At 36.0% G+C, this 18,889-nt stretch overlaps 1 protein-coding gene across 10 annotated transcripts in view; it reads right to left on the bottom strand.

The window, feature by feature from the left end:
- atrnl1a (attractin-like 1a) overlaps positions 1 to 18,889 on the bottom strand; it is a 243,238-nt gene that overhangs the window by 171,341 nt on the left and 53,008 nt on the right. For all 10 annotated transcript variants that reach the window (XM_051916269.1, XM_051916266.1, XM_051916265.1 and 7 more), the window contains 6 exons: positions 10,640 to 10,724; positions 10,189 to 10,400; positions 5,305 to 5,423; positions 5,082 to 5,198; positions 4,729 to 4,861; positions 1,334 to 1,521 (listed from right to left, as the gene is read on the bottom strand). In XM_051916269.1, coding sequence (XP_051772229.1) covers positions 1,334 to 1,521; positions 4,729 to 4,861; positions 5,082 to 5,198; positions 5,305 to 5,423; positions 10,189 to 10,400; positions 10,640 to 10,724 — 854 coding nt within the window. The remainder of the gene's footprint in view (positions 1 to 1,333; positions 1,522 to 4,728; positions 4,862 to 5,081; positions 5,199 to 5,304; positions 5,424 to 10,188; positions 10,401 to 10,639; positions 10,725 to 18,889) is intronic.

Here is an 18,889-nt window from a genome sequence, read left to right as displayed (position 1 = left end):
AGACTTTCTACAGTTCAGTACCCGAATGCTGAAATTCCTGTCTTGGCAAAGTATTAAGTGAACGTAAACAGGCAGTATTACTCTAGATCACGCTTGTATGATAAATTGCTTGTGATGTTTCTCATTTAAGCATCCTTGAGCCTTGGAAAGGCGCTATATAAATAAAACTTATTATTATTATTATTATTATTGTTATTACCGAACATTTTTTGGAAAAACCTGAAGCAAGGTTTACTTAATTGAGAAATATGCCACAGTTTTATTAATTCTGTTAATATTTATATTAATATTAACAAATAAATCTTTAACTATAATAAGTAAATATAAATGTGTTCTACAGCATATTAGTTGCTATTGAATTTTGCTATGGTTACCTGGTACCTAGTATCATGATAATACACTGGTATTGGCACTGGTATTGGCACCTACCTTCTAATCACCAGTGTTGGGGAAAGATACTTTTAAAAGTAATGCGTTACAATATTACGTTACTCCCTAAAAAGTACTAACTGCATTACTTAGTTTTTATAGAAAGAAATGCATTACATTATCTTTGTGTTACTTTTTCTCACCTAGGCTGGGCTTGCTTGTTTGTTTAATAACAACAACAAAAATGTTATATTTTGGCACACTTTTACACACTATTCTGGACTGCAGAAGAATAGGACACAGGAGAAGAAAGTTCAACAAACTTTCTTCAGCAATAAAAACTAAAAAATGAAACACAAATGTGATTTTTGCCTATTAGTATTGTTGAATTGGATCATCGAAGGTCAGCAGCAAAGACGTTGATTAATAAAGTGAGATTAAATACAAAGTACATTAGTGTAATTTAGCATATTTAATTATTGCAATTATTTAATTATTCACTGTTTTCATTCATTTTGAAGAATATTGAATCTGTTTTTGTGCAAGTGAGATGCATGCTCACATTTAGTCTAGAACTACAATAAGCATCATGTTTACACAGTGACAGTGCACAACGACTCTGCGCCTTACTCATGATTTCTCTCAACATGGGGAAAGGAGAGGTGTCAATCAATAAATGGGAAAACAAAGTAACCTTTGTTACTTATTTGAAAAAGTAATTCTGATATTTTATTGTAAATTTAAAAGTAATGCATTACTTTACCAATTACTTGAAAAAAGTAATCTGATTACATAACTCGCATTACTTGCAATGCATCACCCCCAACACTGCTAATCAGTATGCAGTAGATCTAGAAAAACTTCTGGTAACTGCTTTTACTGTGTTCTAGATTAACACCAAACAATTACCTAGACGAATCAATGTAAACCTCCACACGAAGGCCAGTGATTATGCTTGACTCACCCTCCCCTGCAGCTGATACTTCTGCAGCTCATCCAGTATGAAGTCTACCTGCCTGGCTGAGGTTAGAGAGGCAATGTTGCCATCCAGGTTCTTACAGTAGTGCTGGGCATTATCATAACTCTCCTTACTGGCATTCAGCCTCAGACATGCATCTCCAACCTGACTCCAGCCCTCTCCACACAAGTGTGCTGTAAAAAAGCAGAGAAATCCAATCCTGTCCAAACTAGGCCTCACTCACACAATACCTACTTTCAACTCAACTATTTTCAACATTGTTGAAAATAATAAGAAATGTTTCTTGAGAAGCAAATCAGCATATTAAAATATTTTTAAGGATCATGTGACACTGAAGACTGGAAAAATGCTGAAAATTCAGCTTTGCCATCACAGGAATAAATAATATTTTAGAATATATTAAAATAGAAAACCTTTCATTTAAATTGTAATAATATTTCACAATATTACCGTTTTTACTGTATTTTTTTTTTTTTATCAAATAGATGCATCCTTGGTGAGAATAAGAAACTTATTTCAAAAACTTTTTTTTTTAAATCTTATTGACTCCAAACTTTTGAACAGTAGTGTAAATCAAACTACATTCTGTAATTAAGAACCATGCTACCCTTGGGTTTTGAACTTATTACAGCGAGCAACACAAGAATAATTAACCATGACGATGGCTAACCACAAACACCCACACTCAGACAGACCCCTCAAATTCCTGAAAAGCAAAACAAAAGGAAATGCACATAGTCATAGTCAATTATGAAACCACACAGTACTTAAAATAGCGTAAAATAACCATCTTCCCTTTCATTTCAGGGGTATATTTTGTAAAATGCGGCTGATTATACTCTAAGATAAAGGCTGTCATATGATAGAGAGAGAAACAACAGAGCACAGAAAAGGGAAATAGAACAATAAACTCTGGGTTCTTTGACGGGTTGCTCAGCCATAAATGGATAAATAGCTCAGCAAACTTGAATAATTACTGGACTTGCAAATGGCCTTCTAGTTGAGGTCAGAATTCATGTGTGATCCAGCTCCAAAGGTCTCCATTTTCCATGGTTGGATATACTCATGTCTTCACTACAGAGTTGATGTCCTTTGCAGATAAAGTCGTCCGTGTGTGTATGTATGCTTTCAAATTGAGCTATCAGTCAGAAATATGACAGCTGAACAGTGAGTTTCTTTCTAGTTCATGTCCTTGAGAAGATCCTGATATTGGACACAGAGAGACTGCAGGAGAATGACCAGCTCAAACCCTGAATGTACCATTCAGGTCACTGTGACCCTTTACCTCTGCTCCATTAACCACACACACCAGGGTAGAGGTTGGCCTAGGCAATAGAAAATATCATTAACCTGATAAAAAAAAAAAAAAAAAAAAATCGTTGGAAGCCTATGAAACACACAGGTTTGTTTTGCTATCAAAGTGAGGACATTCCATAGGCGTAATGGTTTTTATACTGTACAAACTGTACATTCTATCCCCCTACACTACCCCTACCCCTAAACCTACCCATCACAGAAAACATTCTGCATTTTTACATTTTTAATAAAACATTGTTTAGTATGTTTTTAAAGCTATTTTAAATATGAGGACTCGTGAAATGTCCTCATATTTCATGTTTACGTCATAATACCAGTGAAATACCCATATCATTATACAAATTTGTGTTCTCATAAATCACAAAAACGCACGCACACACATACACACCTTTTGAAAATGTAAAAATGCAGCAAGTTTTCTGTGATGGGTAGGTTTAGAGGACAGAATATACAATTTGTACAGTATAAAAAAAAAAAAAAACATTATGTCTATGGAATGTCCCCATAAAACATGAAATCCCAATGTGTGTGTGTGTGCGTGTGTGCATGTGTGTGTGTGTGTGTGTGTACGCACATCTTTACTGAAGACTGGAAAATGTAGAGCATAGGTACAAAGTGCGGGCTTGTAGAGAAGAAAACATTTCTTCCCAAGGGAGACAAAAGAATGTTAATAATACATCAAACAACGGCATCACTTCCTGCTCTCAAACTAGATCAGATCAAATAAATCAGGTAGAGATGCCCTCAGAGTGTGAAAATGGATTTCCATATTTTCTGTGTCTGAGACACACAAACTCACGTGAAATGTGCTCAAAACAATATCAGACGTTTTCCTAACTTTTCTAACTTTACCCTTTCCAAAATCTTGCTCTCCAAAGATCATCAGGTCAGCAAACTAAATGTCAACAAACCTGAATGCACAAAATGATCACAAGACAGCGCCTGTGATTTCCTGGTTTTCTGATGAGTTAAAAAGAATGGATCACTTCCCTGTGCTGTTTCCAGAGCATAGGACTGTCAGAGACAAGTGTGACAATTTTTTGACACTTGCACTACTGTTCAAAAGTTTGGGTTCAGTTAAAAAAAAAAAAAAATGTTTTTGAGAGAACTTTCTTATGCTTTCCAGGGCTGCAGCCAAACAGTAATCTTGTGAAATATTATTTCAATTTAAAATAATTGTTTTCTATTGTGATATATTTTAAAATATAATTTATTTGTGTGATGGCAGAGCTGAATTTTCATTAGCATTACTCCAGTCTTCAGCGTCACATGATCATTCAGAAATCATTCTAATATGCTGATTTGATGCTAAAGAATCATTTTATATAATTATAACAGTTGACAATGGCTGTGCTGCTTAACATTTTTTCTGGAAACCATTATATGTTTTTTCAGGAATCTTTGATAAACAGAAAGTTCAAAAGAACATCATTTATTTCAAACAGAAATCTTTTGTATCATTATAAATGTCAGTTCAAAGAGTTTTTGAGCTGTATTAGGCACACTAGGTTAGTGAGTGCCATCCTGTATTTTTTTTTTTTTTTTGTATTTGCCTAGGTAGGGTAGTTTAGTTAGGGTTAACTACATTGGAGATCTTCACTATCTTTTGTTATCTTTTTACCCTCTATCAAATGTTTGGTTTCATCCTGCCATTGTAAATATTGTATATATTTGTATTATTCTTTATATTATTATTACTTCTAATGCCTTATCATACTTTTCTCAATTATAACACATTCTCTGCATCATATACACACTAAAATATTATCATGTTACATATTGCACAAACCCTAGACCAGGGTTCTTCAACCCTGCTCCTGGGGGCTCACTGCCCTGCAGAGTTTGGCTCTAAACCTAATCAAACACACCTGAACAAGTGTTGAAGCTGGTTGGAAATAAATTTTGCAGGACATCGTGTCTTTAGGAGCAGGGTTGAAGACCTTGGCCCTAGACATTTCTTCTTTTATTGTTTATATGGACATGCATTTGCTCTGTTAGTCCATCCATTCATCCATCCATGCATCCATCCATCCATCCATCCATCCATTAATCCTTCAGCTCACCAGGCAGAGCATGACATTCCTGCTGTTGTGGTTCCCACTGACAGTTGATATTAAGCGAGCAACTCCTGCAGTTTGCCAGTTTGCTACAAACCTGCTCACCTCGAACACTGCATTTGGTATAGTTCTTCACAGACTGAAAATCAAGAGAATGGAAAAGAGATTCGTCAAATACTCTGGTTACATATTTTCAACGTGACAAGCAAGTTTTGTGCAACATTGTGTTGTATTTTTGCAAGAAATCCATGGAAACCCTCAAGAACATTTATTTGAGGAAGAAACAAGTGAAATCAAAGAGTAACAAGTGCTAATTCTCTAAGCCACTCAATCTTTTCACAAGCTATATTACTGCACACCTGGCCGGTTTTGCGCACACCGGGTCTCCAAATAGAGAGCTGGTGCTCAGACAGCATGGCAGGGGGAGGGTTGAGGTACAGGGGACCTCGAGGGTGACGGGCAAGCTCAATTGTAAGCTGAACGCAGACAAAACATGACACAGCAATGAAAAATGTTATTTTTATTTGCTATAAATGCTATTTAATAGTATCTATTTAATAGTAATGCCTCCGGTTGACATACCACAGTGCAGTTGCTTGAAGAAGAGATGCATTTCTTGTCTTCGCACCATTGGCAGTCATTGGTGTTGGCAGTACAGGAAGCACAGTCAGAAAACTGCTGACACTGCTTATCAGCTGCATCTGTGGTTTAAAAAACAAGAATCATCAGAGACAAGGAAAATATCTACTTATTAGCATAAAGCAAAAATTAGAGGTTAGAGGTAACAAGGGTCTGACTCAGAGCTCTCAAGGTGAAACACTTCACAACTGTGGTGAAAAATGAGTGTGTGCAATGACACATGGGTAAGGGCTAAAGTTGAACAGCGGAGGTGGACATGGACAGGGCACAGCAAAATTAAAACTGGAAAATCGAGGGGAAGAGCCAAGGACAGAGAAGAAACGTTTGTCCTGACTGTGAATCTGGCTTTTGTCTGGAACAGTTTCAAAGTATAAACAATGAGAAAATCCTGGACAAAAATGAACTAGAATGATGGGAGAAAATAAATATGAGTAAAAACAAAATTACACTCCTGAAGGTTTAGTTTACCCAAAAATGAAAATTCTGTCATTAATTACTCACCCTGATGTCGTTCCACACTTGTAAGCCCTTGTTCATATTCCGAACACAAGTTAAGATATTTTTGATGAAATGCGGGAAGTATGTGACTCGTCAATAGACAGCAATATTATCGACACTTTCAAGGTCCAGAAAGGTACTAAAGACGTCGTTAAAACAGTTGACGTGACCGCAGTGGTTCAACCTAAATTTTATGAAGTGACAAGAATACTTTTTGTGTGCAAAAACAAAACAAAAATAACTTTATTCAGCCATATCTTCTCTTCTGTGTCATTCTCTTATGCTGTTTACATCCAGAGCTTCCAGGTTCTATGTCAGAACAGCAATTATTGGCCGGCTCCTGTGAACGAAGGTCTTACGGGTGTAGAACGACATGAGGGTGAGTAATTAATGACAGTATTTTTATTTTTGGGTGAACTAACCCTTTAAGTTTATTCTCAAGTGACTGTCTCTGGGTCAGTTCAAACACACACACACAAAAAAAGGAAAAACAGTTCAAACACACACACACAAAAAAAAATTCAGTAATTATTTACTCAAATTGATAATGTTTTAAAGCCTTATTACCTTTTGTCGTAACACAAAAAAGATATAAAAAATTTTCTGCTTGCATGTATCCATTTAATGACAGAGAATGGTGACTTTCACAAAGGTTTTTTGGAGGATACAAGCATTTCATAAAATATTCCTATGCAACTCGTGCCATACATTCCATGTGTTCTGAAGGTATACAAGGGTTTGGTGAGAAACAAATCGAAAATGTAATGCATTATTAAGCAAAAATCTGGCCTCGGTTGCAGCAGTCCAGGAAAAGCGCACAAGCACATCATTTTTTTATCAATTAAAACCTATTTGAATAAAACACAAGGCTTTAAACCTAAATAAAACACAAGGCTTTTAATCTCTGTTGTGCTCGGGTTTGTCAGACAGTCAGAATGACAGTTCTTGCATGAAGGTTAGAGCAAATAATGTAGGCCTATAATAGTATAACCAAGTCAATGTATTATTTTTATTTATTTATTTATTTTGGTATTAGTATTCAAAAAGATTTAATTTAAAAGTAATTTAATCTTTAATATCTTGATTCATTTTATTTATAACAAATTTTTTAAGCACTTTCTTGGAACCAGCCGCCATACCTAATTGATGTCCCTGATTAACATAAGGATCTCTGGAAAATAACAATCTATTTTGATGTGAATGTGTTAAAAAAAAAAAAATAAACATAAAATATTATATATAAGGTAGCATTCAAAAGTTTGGGGGTCAGTTCATTTAAAAAAAAATAATAATAATAAAATAAATAAATAGTTTTATTCAGCAAGGATGCATTAAATTGATTAAAAGTGACAGTAAAGACATTTATAATGTTACAAAAGTTTTTTTTTTTTTTTTTTTTTCAAATAAACAGTTCTTTCAAACTTTCTATTCATCCAAAAAAAAAACTGTTTAACATTGATAATAAGAAATGTTTCTAGAGCACCAAATCAACATATTAGAATAATTTAGAAAAATAAATAACATTTTAAAAAATAGAAAAGTTACTTATATATTATACACATAAAATACATAATATCAGGAACATACATAGTGTATAGTAAAAAGTCCAGATACTATTGTAAATATACAGAGAGCAACCACCCAAATAGTGTCTACGAACAATGATAAACTGCACGATTACAGTTCTCTGAGATACACACAATACAGGATAATCCATCACGAACTTGTGTGTCATTCCATTACTTAATTAAAGTCCAATCCACCTCTGATAGAACTCCAAACTCCATGCGGTAATTGCAGTAATCCTCTCAGGTCCAGTTTTGCCCACAGAAAAAAAAACATCTGTATCCACAATCACTGGAGATTGGTTTCATCGCAATCATAATTACATCGCTATGAGATTATTATGCGCCGACTGACCTTTTGTTCAGTCAATTATCAACAGGCATTTCCACAGTCAGGCAGGATTTACCCAGTGGAAAACAGGCTGCACGCCATCAAGGTAAAGCAGAACATGTGAGTGGCTCTGCATACAAGCCTCCCAATGTATCAAGTTGTAAATAGGATTATATGTGGCTTAACAATAATCTCCTGACAGAGGATTTATTGGAAGGAAAAATACTCTCCAGGTGTGCTTTGACATACAGAGCTAATGGTCCAACTCAATTGAATGAGATGTACAGTGAACTTCACCCCACTGAGATGGTGATGTAGGATAGTAAACAAGGTGTATAGATATTCCCACAAGATGAAAGGATGTGTAAACATTTGTAACACTTGTATTTTATAAATTACACTACTATTCAAAAATTTGGGGTCTGTAATATGTTTCAATGTTTTTGAAAAAAGTTTCTTATGCCCACACCAAGGCGGCATTTTTTTGATTTTATATATATTTTAGGGGTGGGAATCTTTAGTCACCTCACGATCTGATCCAATTCTGATTCTAGGAGTCACGATCCGATTCCAAAACAATTCTTGATCACTCTTTTTCTTATTAATTAATTACCGACTAGAAAATCTTAAAATCCTTACATTTACATATCCTTACATAAGTAATTATAAGTAGCCTATTTTTTTAAATAATTACAAATTGAAAAAATTACTAAATTAAAAAAAATTGTTAAGAATTTTAAACTTCTATAACTTCAAAACATACAAGCAAGTAGAAAATAATAAGGAGGAGCAAAGAAACATATTACAAGCAATAAACAAATAGTGCTTTCAGTATTTAAGATTATCTGAACGTTTTCCATTCGAGAACTATCCACCTTATTCCTGACTAGCCTACTGCGTTTCGAATTATGGGTTGCACTTCTGATTTGGGCAACTTCCATTTAAAAACACTGAAACGAATCATTTCAAATCATAAGGTTGCCCTACAAATAAAGCTTATACATCAGTTTGACTGAACGAGCTGTCAATTTTTCTTTCACATGTTATAACAAGAATATCTATGGCAAAAGCTCTTTTCAGTCGCTGCTTTCTATCCTTGTGATTATTTTCTTTTGTCCCTTTGCATTCCACTGTAATAGTATGAAAAAAAGGACAACATATACTGTCTGTTCTCCCGATATAATTTACGATATATCCCATTAATAATTCACTGGAATGCACGAAGAATCTCTCGTTTTTCTCCTCAAAGCCTCACGTCTCTTTTCAGGTTTGTTTTCACAGATAAATACAATTTATTATCTGTAAAAATGATGGAAATCTGTTTAAAGTATCTTGTTGATGCTTTTACACTTTTAAATGTCCTTTTAATGTTCGTTGGTTGAAGGGTGAGTAGAATAACTGCATGTGTAACACTGCATGTGTAACATCAAAGCGCGCATCTCTCACAGGCATCCTGTGCAATGAAGCCCGCGAATGTCCTTTGTAATTCGCTTCAACCTTTCTGAACTTTATGAATGATTATTTTGCAGAAGATTCGAGTGGTGTAGGCCTATGTGTGTGAGGAATTGGAAGCAAGCACAATACGGATCTTTCTAAAGCACACTCAGCGTCATCACGCATCTGGTTACTATAAGCTCAGAATCAATTCTGAAATTCTCAGAATCGATCCAGAATCGTTGGAGAGAGATTCGCGAAGCATCGATGGATCGATTTTTTCCCCCCTTTTTTTCCCCCATCCCTAATATATATATATGCACACACACACACACACACACAAATATATATATATATATATTTTATTTATTTATTTAAAACAGTAATATTGTGAAATGTTTTACAATTTAAATAACTGTTTAAAATATAATCTGTTTTTGTGACGGCAAAGCTAAATTTTCAGCAGTCATTATTCCAGTCTTCAGTGTCATATGATCCTAATATGCTGATTTGGCATTTCTTAAAATTACTGACTCCAAACTTACAGTATATTCTGGCACCTCATTTATCTTATTATATGGTCTGCTGGAATATTTGATACTGATTGGTCAATCACAGCACTCTGTGGTCAAATATTTTTGTATAATGACTACTAAACTGCTTAAATGTCCTGTTATTCCAGGGACCTAGTTTCCTGCTAGTTTCACAATGTTGTGATACTCAGATCAATATTTCATACCCATTTATTCATTTATTTTTGTCAAATATCCTTGTAGTAGGCGGAATAATGTAGTCAGCCAGTTATCACCACAAAACACACCCCTTCAGGGTGATGTGAGACCCACTTTTACTGATTCATTCGAAACAAAAATAATTTCAATGTGAGTGTATGATGAAACAAGCCTCAAAAACAGGTCACAATACCTCCATAATTGACCATAAGAGTAATTCTGCGTAGACGGTGTTTTAACATAAGCTTTTAAAATAACAGGTTCTTACTGGTGCGTGCAGGGCAGAAGGAGGCAGGCACACTGTCATTAGCATGGCTGGAGTCCCAGGGTACACAGCGTTCTTCGATCCAGACGCAGCGAACACCAGGACCAGCGCTCTGACAAAGATCCACCTCGAGGAAGGCCTCACAGCTGGCAGGCTTATACGCCAGCACATCGTTCAGAATCACACCAGAGAAACCACCAAAAACGTACATTGAGCTGAGTGGAAGAGAAAACAGACCTTTTTTGTAATTCAACCCATTTGTATTGCCAAAACAATTTTCCAAAGGAAATAAGAAGATAAGGCCACACATTCAAGTGTTTTTTTTTTTTCCCCCGACCCATGATGATTTGTTTAACTAAATGAAATTCGGTGGAAAAAATAACAACCTGGGTACAGGAAGAGCGCATAAACTGATTGTATCAGTGAATGGAAAGAGTCCACATCAAGAACTTACCCATTACTGACAACTGCTGTGTGTCCAAAACGGTTGACGTCACGATGAAGACTGGGATTTGGAAGAACTGTCCACTCATCACATACTGGAAAGCACACATACAAATAAATAAAATTTAAAAAAAATGTAGTTGAAAGTAACATCACATGCTATTAGATTCACAGAGTATATTATACCATTATAAAAACATTATCTCAAAACCCTAACACTATCAGGAAGATTAATAGTCATTTTATGTTTTATTCTAGAGATGCACAATATGCAGTGCTCAGCGTAAATGAGTACACCCCCTTTGAAAATTAACATTTTAAACAATATCTCAATGAACACAAAAAACATTTTCAAAATGTTGACAAGACTAAGTTTAATGTAACATCTGTTTAACTTATAACATGAAAGTAAGGTTAATAATATAACATAGATCACACATTTTTCAGTTTTACTCAAATTAGGGTGATGCAAAAATGAGTACACCCCACAACAAAAACTACTACATCTAGTACTTTGTCTGGCCTCCATGATTTGTAATGACAGCACCAAGTCTTCTAGGCATGGAATGAACAAGTTGGCGACATTTTGCAACATCTATCTTTTTCCATTCTTCAAGAATGACCTCTTTTAGAGACTGGATGCTGGATGGAGAGTGATGCTCAACTTGTCTCTTCAGAATTCCCCATAGGTGTTCGATTGGATTCAGATCAGGAGCCGATGAATCACTTTCACCCTGTTCTTCCGAAATCCAACAGTGGCCTTGGATGTGTGTTTAGGATCATTGTCATGTTGGAAAAGTGCATGACGACCAAGGGCACGGAGTGATGGTAGCATGTTCTCTTTCAGTATAGAGTAGTACATATGTGAATTCATGATGCCATCAATGAAATGCAGCTCCCCGACACCAGCAGCACTCATGCAGCCCCACATAAGGACACTGCCACCACCATGTTTCACTGTAGGCATCATGCATTTTTCTTTGTATGCCTCACCCTTGCATCGCCATACAGTTTTGAAGCCATCAGTTCCAAAAACATTTATCTTGGTCTCATCACTCCAGAGTATAGAGTCCCAGTAGTCTTCATCTTTGTCAGCATGGGCCCTGGCAAACTCTAGGCGGGCTTTTTTGTGCCTGGGCTTTAGGAGAGACTACTTTCGTGGACGGCACCCATGCATGCCATTCCTCTGCAGTGTACGCCGTATTGTGTCACGGGAAATAGTCACCCCAGTTTGGCTTTCTACTTCTTTAGATAACTGCAGTGAACTTGCATGCCGATTTTCTTCAACCCTTCTCATCAGAAGACGCTCCTGTCGAGGTGTTAACTTCTGTGGATGACCTGGACATCTCTGTGAGATGGTTGCAGTTCCATCTTTTTTAATTTTTGTACCACTTTTGCTACAGTATTCTGACTGATAAGTAAAGATTTGCTGATCTTCTTGTAGCCTTCACCTTTCTGGTGTAAAGAAATTATTTTCTTTCTCAGGTCTTGTGACATTTCTCCTCATGTGGTGCCATTGCTGACAGCATGAAATGGGAAGGGGTTTTAACATGCTTTTATAGTCAACTGTCTGCTGGACACCTGTGTAATGAATAATTAGATTCACCTGTGGTTGAATTCTTGTTAAATTAGACATGTGTAGTCTAAAATTTAGCTTTGCTCCAGAGACTTTCAGTGGGGTGTACTCATTTTTGCATCACCCTAATTTGAGTAAAACTGAATTTTTTTTTTCTCTAAGTTATATTATTAACCTTACTTTCATGTTAAACAGATGTTATATAAAACTTAGTCTTGTCAACATTTTGGAAATTGTTTTTGTGTTCATTGAGATATTGTTTAAAATGTTACTTTTCAAAGGGAGTGTACTCATTTACGCTGAGCACTGTATATCCATACCATGCTGATTAATAGATAACAGATAGATATTAGAGATTTATCAATATTGGATATTCAATTGATAATGCTCATTTAATCTAATTTACATTTACATTACCGTAAATGTTTGTCGGACAGAATTTATTATCAGTGCAAAGATATTTTACTCATCAGAAGTGAAAGCCACAGCAGCAGTGTGCAAAACACTATGTAAACCAAACCTTTTACTGACAGAGACTTCTGTGTGTTCTGAGCTGTACGTGTTTGTCCAGGTTACATTAGCACTATGGCATATGTTTCTCCCAGGCTGCCAGATCGGACACACTCTCGGCTCGTTACACGCTTTTAATTCAGTAATTAGCCGTGCTCATGGTCAGTTAATCAGCAGGGAGAGGAAACCAAAGACTCTCTTTACATTCTACACGCTTTCCTGCTAGTAAATATGAATATGCACATGCAGATAGATGCGTCAAGAAAACACACAGTATATACACATAGTTAAAGGGGACATATAATGCTCCTTTAACAAGATGTAATATAAGTCTCTGGTGTCCCCAGAACGTGTGTGTGAAGTTTCAGCTAAAAAATACCCCACAGATCATTTATTATAGCTTGTCAAATTTGCCCCTATTTGGGTGTGAGCAAAACACACCGATTTTGTCTGTCCCTTTAAATGCGAATGAGCTGCTGCTTTCCAGAAGAGGGCAGAGCTTTAACAGCTCGCACTTTGGTTGCTCAACAACAACAAAGCTGGAGAATCTCAAACAGCCATGTGCCGTCATGTTAATCTTTTGTGCAAATCCAGCGTTGAATTGACCCTCATTTGTGAAGCAGTCTGGCGTAAAATGACGACATGGTAACAACACTGTACTACAACAACTCTTCCTCTTCTCTAAAGCAGCCAAACATAGCCTCGCCCCCTTTGTTGCATTTTCTCTGGGGCAGGGTTTCTGTAAATTTTAGGGTTAGTGATGTCACTAACCCGAGAAGAAGCTTGTTGTAGTGCCTACCAGCCATTTGTTGTAGTCCTTAAACAGAGAATTCTTTAAAAGAAATATCTCCCTTTGCACTGAACTTTGGGCACCGTAGCTTTGCAGACATTGTTTATGCTCTAACAGCAACGTTACACACTAACTAAAGTTTAAAAAGTGAAATCATAATCAACCACCCCTTTAACAACCCCTTGTCCACAGATGTTTTGTAGCAATAGATTCTTATATAAGAGAACAACAACATACAGATCACAGGAAAGAGAGTGAGACAGACAGAGAAACAACTGTCGCATCCAACATCTCACAGCCTCCCTATAGCACCACTAATGACAGCAGCAGAGATTAACACCACACATTACATGTGCTCAAGCACAGCACTGCATCACAAAGATACCACCAACACAACAACATAGTGCAGTTCTGTCTAATGATAGTGAACAAAGATGCCTTTATGACTGCAAAAGAGAAAAGACATACACAAACGGACATACTTGAGACCTTGTATTAGTTAGTCAGAGTCGCTGATATCAAAATAACTTCAGAAATCAATCCCATTTCACCCCAAATTTGCCCTGTCACTATTTAATAAATAAATAAATAAATTACACACTACATTTCAGATGTTTGCGGTTGGTATGATTTTTTGGTAACCCTTTATTTAAGGGTTCAATTCTCACTATTAATTAGTTGCTTATATTGGCTTATTACTAATATTTATAAAGCACATATTAATGCCTTATTCTGCATGACCTTATTCTACATCCCTTAATCCTACTCAATACCTATTACCTATTAATAAGCAGTAAATTAGGAGTTTATTGAGACAAAAGTTATAGTGAATATGTGTTCCCCATACTGAAGTCTCTTATGTTCACCAAGTCTGCATTTGTTTGATCAAAAATACAGTAAAAGTAGTAATATTTATTATTATTATCAATGCCGAAAACAATTGTGCTGCTTAATATTTTGTGGAAACAGTGATACATTTGATGAATCAAAACAACTGCGTTTATTATTTAAATTTATTTGTAACATTATAAATGTCCTTACTGTGCCTTTTGATCAATTTAATTCATCCTTGTTGAATAAAAGTATTCATTTCTGAAGTCTCAAAAGCCATCACATACTTTCTAAGTCGACACAGAATGCCACAGCATTAATATGTAAATTTGGCATTTACCCCTCAGAGTTCTCAGGCAAACAGGGAGTCGAGAAAATGTGGCCAGGTTGCAAACAGCTCTCTTGAGTGTAGTACTGATCGAGCTGCTGTTTAACTAAGATCACACCAGCATACACACAAAATTTCATCTCAGAAAACAGGCCAAATGGTCATACAAAAAAGAATTTAGCTAATCTCTGACTCCTGCAACCCTTAGTTAATGGACACATCTGGAAACGTGATAAAGAAAACTTTGTCCTGGAATGTCAGAAAGAGTTCATTCATTATAACTGGGTTTTCTTTCTCATTGTTTGCCATGCATATGTAGCTTAATCAGTTGTAGTTTGATGGGAACACCCTGGCATTTAACTATATCATACACCTTGACATCATGCAGCCAATAAACTGCTGTGGGAGCTGCTTATGAACAAATTATAAAGGTGTGAATCACTATTGGAGTGTTATTTGAAAAGAAATACCACTCTATTCCCATCAAACTACAACTGATGTAGATGAGGGGAAATACATCTTTAAAAAAAAAAAAAACCTTCATGATCCTGTTTATCTGTTAGTTTTAAAGCTTTTTGTAAGTGCCCTCTGAATCACACAGAATTGCAAAAATTCTGTCACAGGAAATATATCTTTAATGCAATGTAAATCACTTTGGAAAAAAAGCATCTGCAAATGCACATGAATGTTACTCAAAGACCAACAAAATTTTCTGGCTGGAGTAATTTGATGCTTGAGTTCAATAAACCTGGTCCAAACCTCTACAGATCTAAAGGTGACATTCATATTCTCTCAAATCGTAAAACTGCTCCTGATAGTTATCGTTGGCTCTGCCTAGATTTCATTTCCTCACAGGATATTGGCTCCACTCCCATAGCTAATGTACAGGAGACAAAGAAACAGAACGAAGAAACACTGGATGACAGGAGCAGATAGAGCAGAGGTAGAGAACAGTAGATGCAGTAGGAAGGAAACCAAACCCATTTTAATTGCAAGCTTAATAAAATATGTTTTTGTGCCGAGGCAATCTGCTACCTAGTCTGTTGGTTGTATTAAAACAAAAGATCTGTGCAGCAAAAAAAAAAAAAAAAAACACAGATTCACAACGCCTCTCAGCCAGAGCGCTACAATTTTAATTAGGGTTCATTTTCCCTGAATCTAATTAGAGGTACGAGAGTTGGGGAAGACATGGCAAGAGGGTACGCAAATGAAAACCGCTTTCTGTGTCATCTTGAATTTAGTCCCTCATTGCAAGAAAAACTGCATAAAAACAGCTAATAACACCTCTTCTTTCCCCTATAAAAGTTGACTACTTTTTTGGGGAGTAGAGCAATATTGTAATGCATTACTTTTAAAAGTAACTTTCCCCAACATGGGTCACTGGTAATGGGATAGTAAACACTGCATTCATCTGCAATTATCTTACAATTCATTACTTGTAGGTTCATACATTTAAAAATAGCTTCAAAGTCACAATGAAAAATAGTCAAAATCTTATACTATATTGCACATAATATGATTTGGGATGCACTAATCTTCATTTAATAATGTTTAGGATAATATGCAAATTAGCTAGTAGCCAACATAAAGGGTTATTTAGGAAATGTGACAAAGTCATGTTGAAAATCGACTTGACAAAAAAATTCAGACAATTGATTGTGTAACAACATTTCAGTTGTTTATTAACATCAGAATGTGACATGATTAATGATGAAAAACACCCAGAGAACAGTTTTAATTGAAACCAAAAGTCCTAAGATGGTATGGCTTTTACCCAAGATGCCACTGGGTTCATAGCGTACAATCTGACAAGAAACAATTGAAAAGAACAGAAGAGAAGAAAAGGTTTTGAGAAGTTAGCCAGAACAAAATTATTTACAACTCTTTTATGTCTTCCATTTCTGCATTTCACTAGATCACAGTGATATATTTATGGTGTGGCCAGCCAAATCTCAAATTTGAAGATTACAAAACTGCTTCTTTACAGCCTTAGGGACAGAATACTTTGAATATGATTTCCTGGGTTGGCATTATATGTATTGTTTTATTACAGATTAAAATTTAAAAAAAAAGTTTTTGTTTTGACAACACTCTAAAAGTAATAAAAACAAAGTTTTATTTATATATATATATATATATATATATATATATATTAGTTTTATGGAACAAAAACATTTTATGAAGCAAATAAATGGCCTAGTGTTGCCCCAACCATGTGTTGTCTGTTACAGGTTTTATACTGTTATGAGAAATGTAAGATTTTTTCTAGTATTATATGAACAAACAGATTTCAAGAGAAAACTGTTTTGTTGAGTTCTGTGTACTTAAATCTTAACTTAAAGCTTAATGTAAATCTTAATGAAATTGAGCTTTTAGAAATTAAATACCTATACAAAGTTGTAGTAAGCTTTATCAACTCAAAAGTGATGAACTACTTTGCTTGTAAATTGAGGCAATCGGTTTCTACAAGTTTTATATGTCAGTAAAAGTCAACTTAATACATTTTACAGTGTTGCACCAGGCTTTAAAGTGCCAGATGCAGTGAAAAGCTGGATTGCAAAGGAGTGCAATTCAAAAAGAGCATAATGCAAATATAATCAGTCCAATAAACAGTAATTTAAGTACAAAACAGCATTTTATGCAGTATAAAGTCAAGAAAAGAGTTCATTAATTCATTTTGTTTCATACACACTGCAGCAGGTCGGAAAGGTTGCCCTCTGTATGCACAGCAGGAAGAACAGAAGACCAACAGTTATGAGAAATTGTACAGGAGCATTTCCAAGAAGCCTGCTGGTGATTAGAAAATGGCCTAATTTGCTACTTTAATGAATTAAGTGAGTGGAGCAGATTTTGGGCCAGTGCTTTAGTGGTAGTGATGCATATATTTGGACAGACTCTTACGGCCAGTACGTGTAAAGCCAGTCAAGGCTGTCCAAGCAAACTTGTGCAATCAGACAAAGTGGCTTGAACACACAGAGCCAACCCAGACTCAAGCCAAAAATGACCACTCCCTGAGACCAGAACAAAACCATCACGATCCACTGAGTCTACAAGCCCATGCCTTTACTTGAGCTGCAAAACACTATAAAAACATAGTGCAGCAGAGAGGCGCCAGGTGGAATTGATAGTTGCCAGTCTATTGTAGTAAACAATGTGGGAGGAATTTGCTAAGAATGAGCACAATTTCTCACTTCCTATCATCCTTTCTCTAACCCTCCCTTGACTCCACAACCTCCTTGTCTAAGGTACTGTAAAAGATTCATAAAATAACAGACACCATCTGGCCCGCTGGCATTCGACTGCTTTTTATGAGGATTTAATGATGGCTAAATATTACTGTCAGCACTGAAAGGAACACTTTAAATCATTCAGTGATATTCCTCGTAAAAGTCTCCCATTCAAAAACCCACATTAGCCAAAGTTGCCAAAGGCCGTAGTAAACCTATATTGTGTGAACCGCTCTCCACTGGGACAATGTAAGCCATAGAAAATATCAAACAACAGTCGTAAAATTCACTGTTGGCTTGCAAGGAATGGCTGAAATAAGTTGTGTATGTTAATTGGTGTTTAATATTTCAAGGTAAGTGCAATGTAAAGCACAACACACACTCTTTTTCTCCGTATCGGCCCATAATAAATGATTATTTAAAGTGTCGTCAAAGTTTACAGTGCCTGACTCTGCAGAAGAAAGTTTTGTGAACTCGCAAAGTCTACAAGCAAAAAACATTCTGTAAGTTTTTTTAAAGCTCTGTGACAGCACCACTCAGTGAATGAAGAAATGAATGTGTACCACCAGATACCCTCAGACAGATGCCTATGGCCAGACATTATACCAAAGAGGTCAAAGGTTTCAGAAGCAATCCATCACAGAGGTCTTGCCTTGAGAAAGGTCATACTGAGGATATCTGTAAACCTACGTTAACAGCCCTCAGCTGCGTGTGTGCTTACAGATTTACAAATGATCTGCATGACTGGAGCAACACGCACTCACAAGCCCTGTTCCAAAACCTAGCAAGCCGCCTTGCTGTCCTGTATGCAGCCGACATTGGCAGCTGCATTCTAAAGCTCGGGCTGTGCACATACTGTGCTGACACAAAAAAAACTAAATATACTTTATATGTTTTTATGTGTCAGCATAGTATGTGCACAGCCCGATATTTCAAACCATGCACACTCTGCTCGCACATACGCCTTGAATTTTTTTGCGCCAATTAGTTGCTCAACA

This window comes from Ctenopharyngodon idella, chromosome 13 (assembly GCF_019924925.1).
Source record: "Ctenopharyngodon idella isolate HZGC_01 chromosome 13, HZGC01, whole genome shotgun sequence".
In the NCBI taxonomy this organism is placed as follows: Eukaryota; Metazoa; Chordata; class Actinopteri; order Cypriniformes; family Xenocyprididae; genus Ctenopharyngodon; species Ctenopharyngodon idella.
Note: the sequence above shows the minus strand (reverse complement) of the source record. Positions and strands in the feature narration are given on the sequence as shown.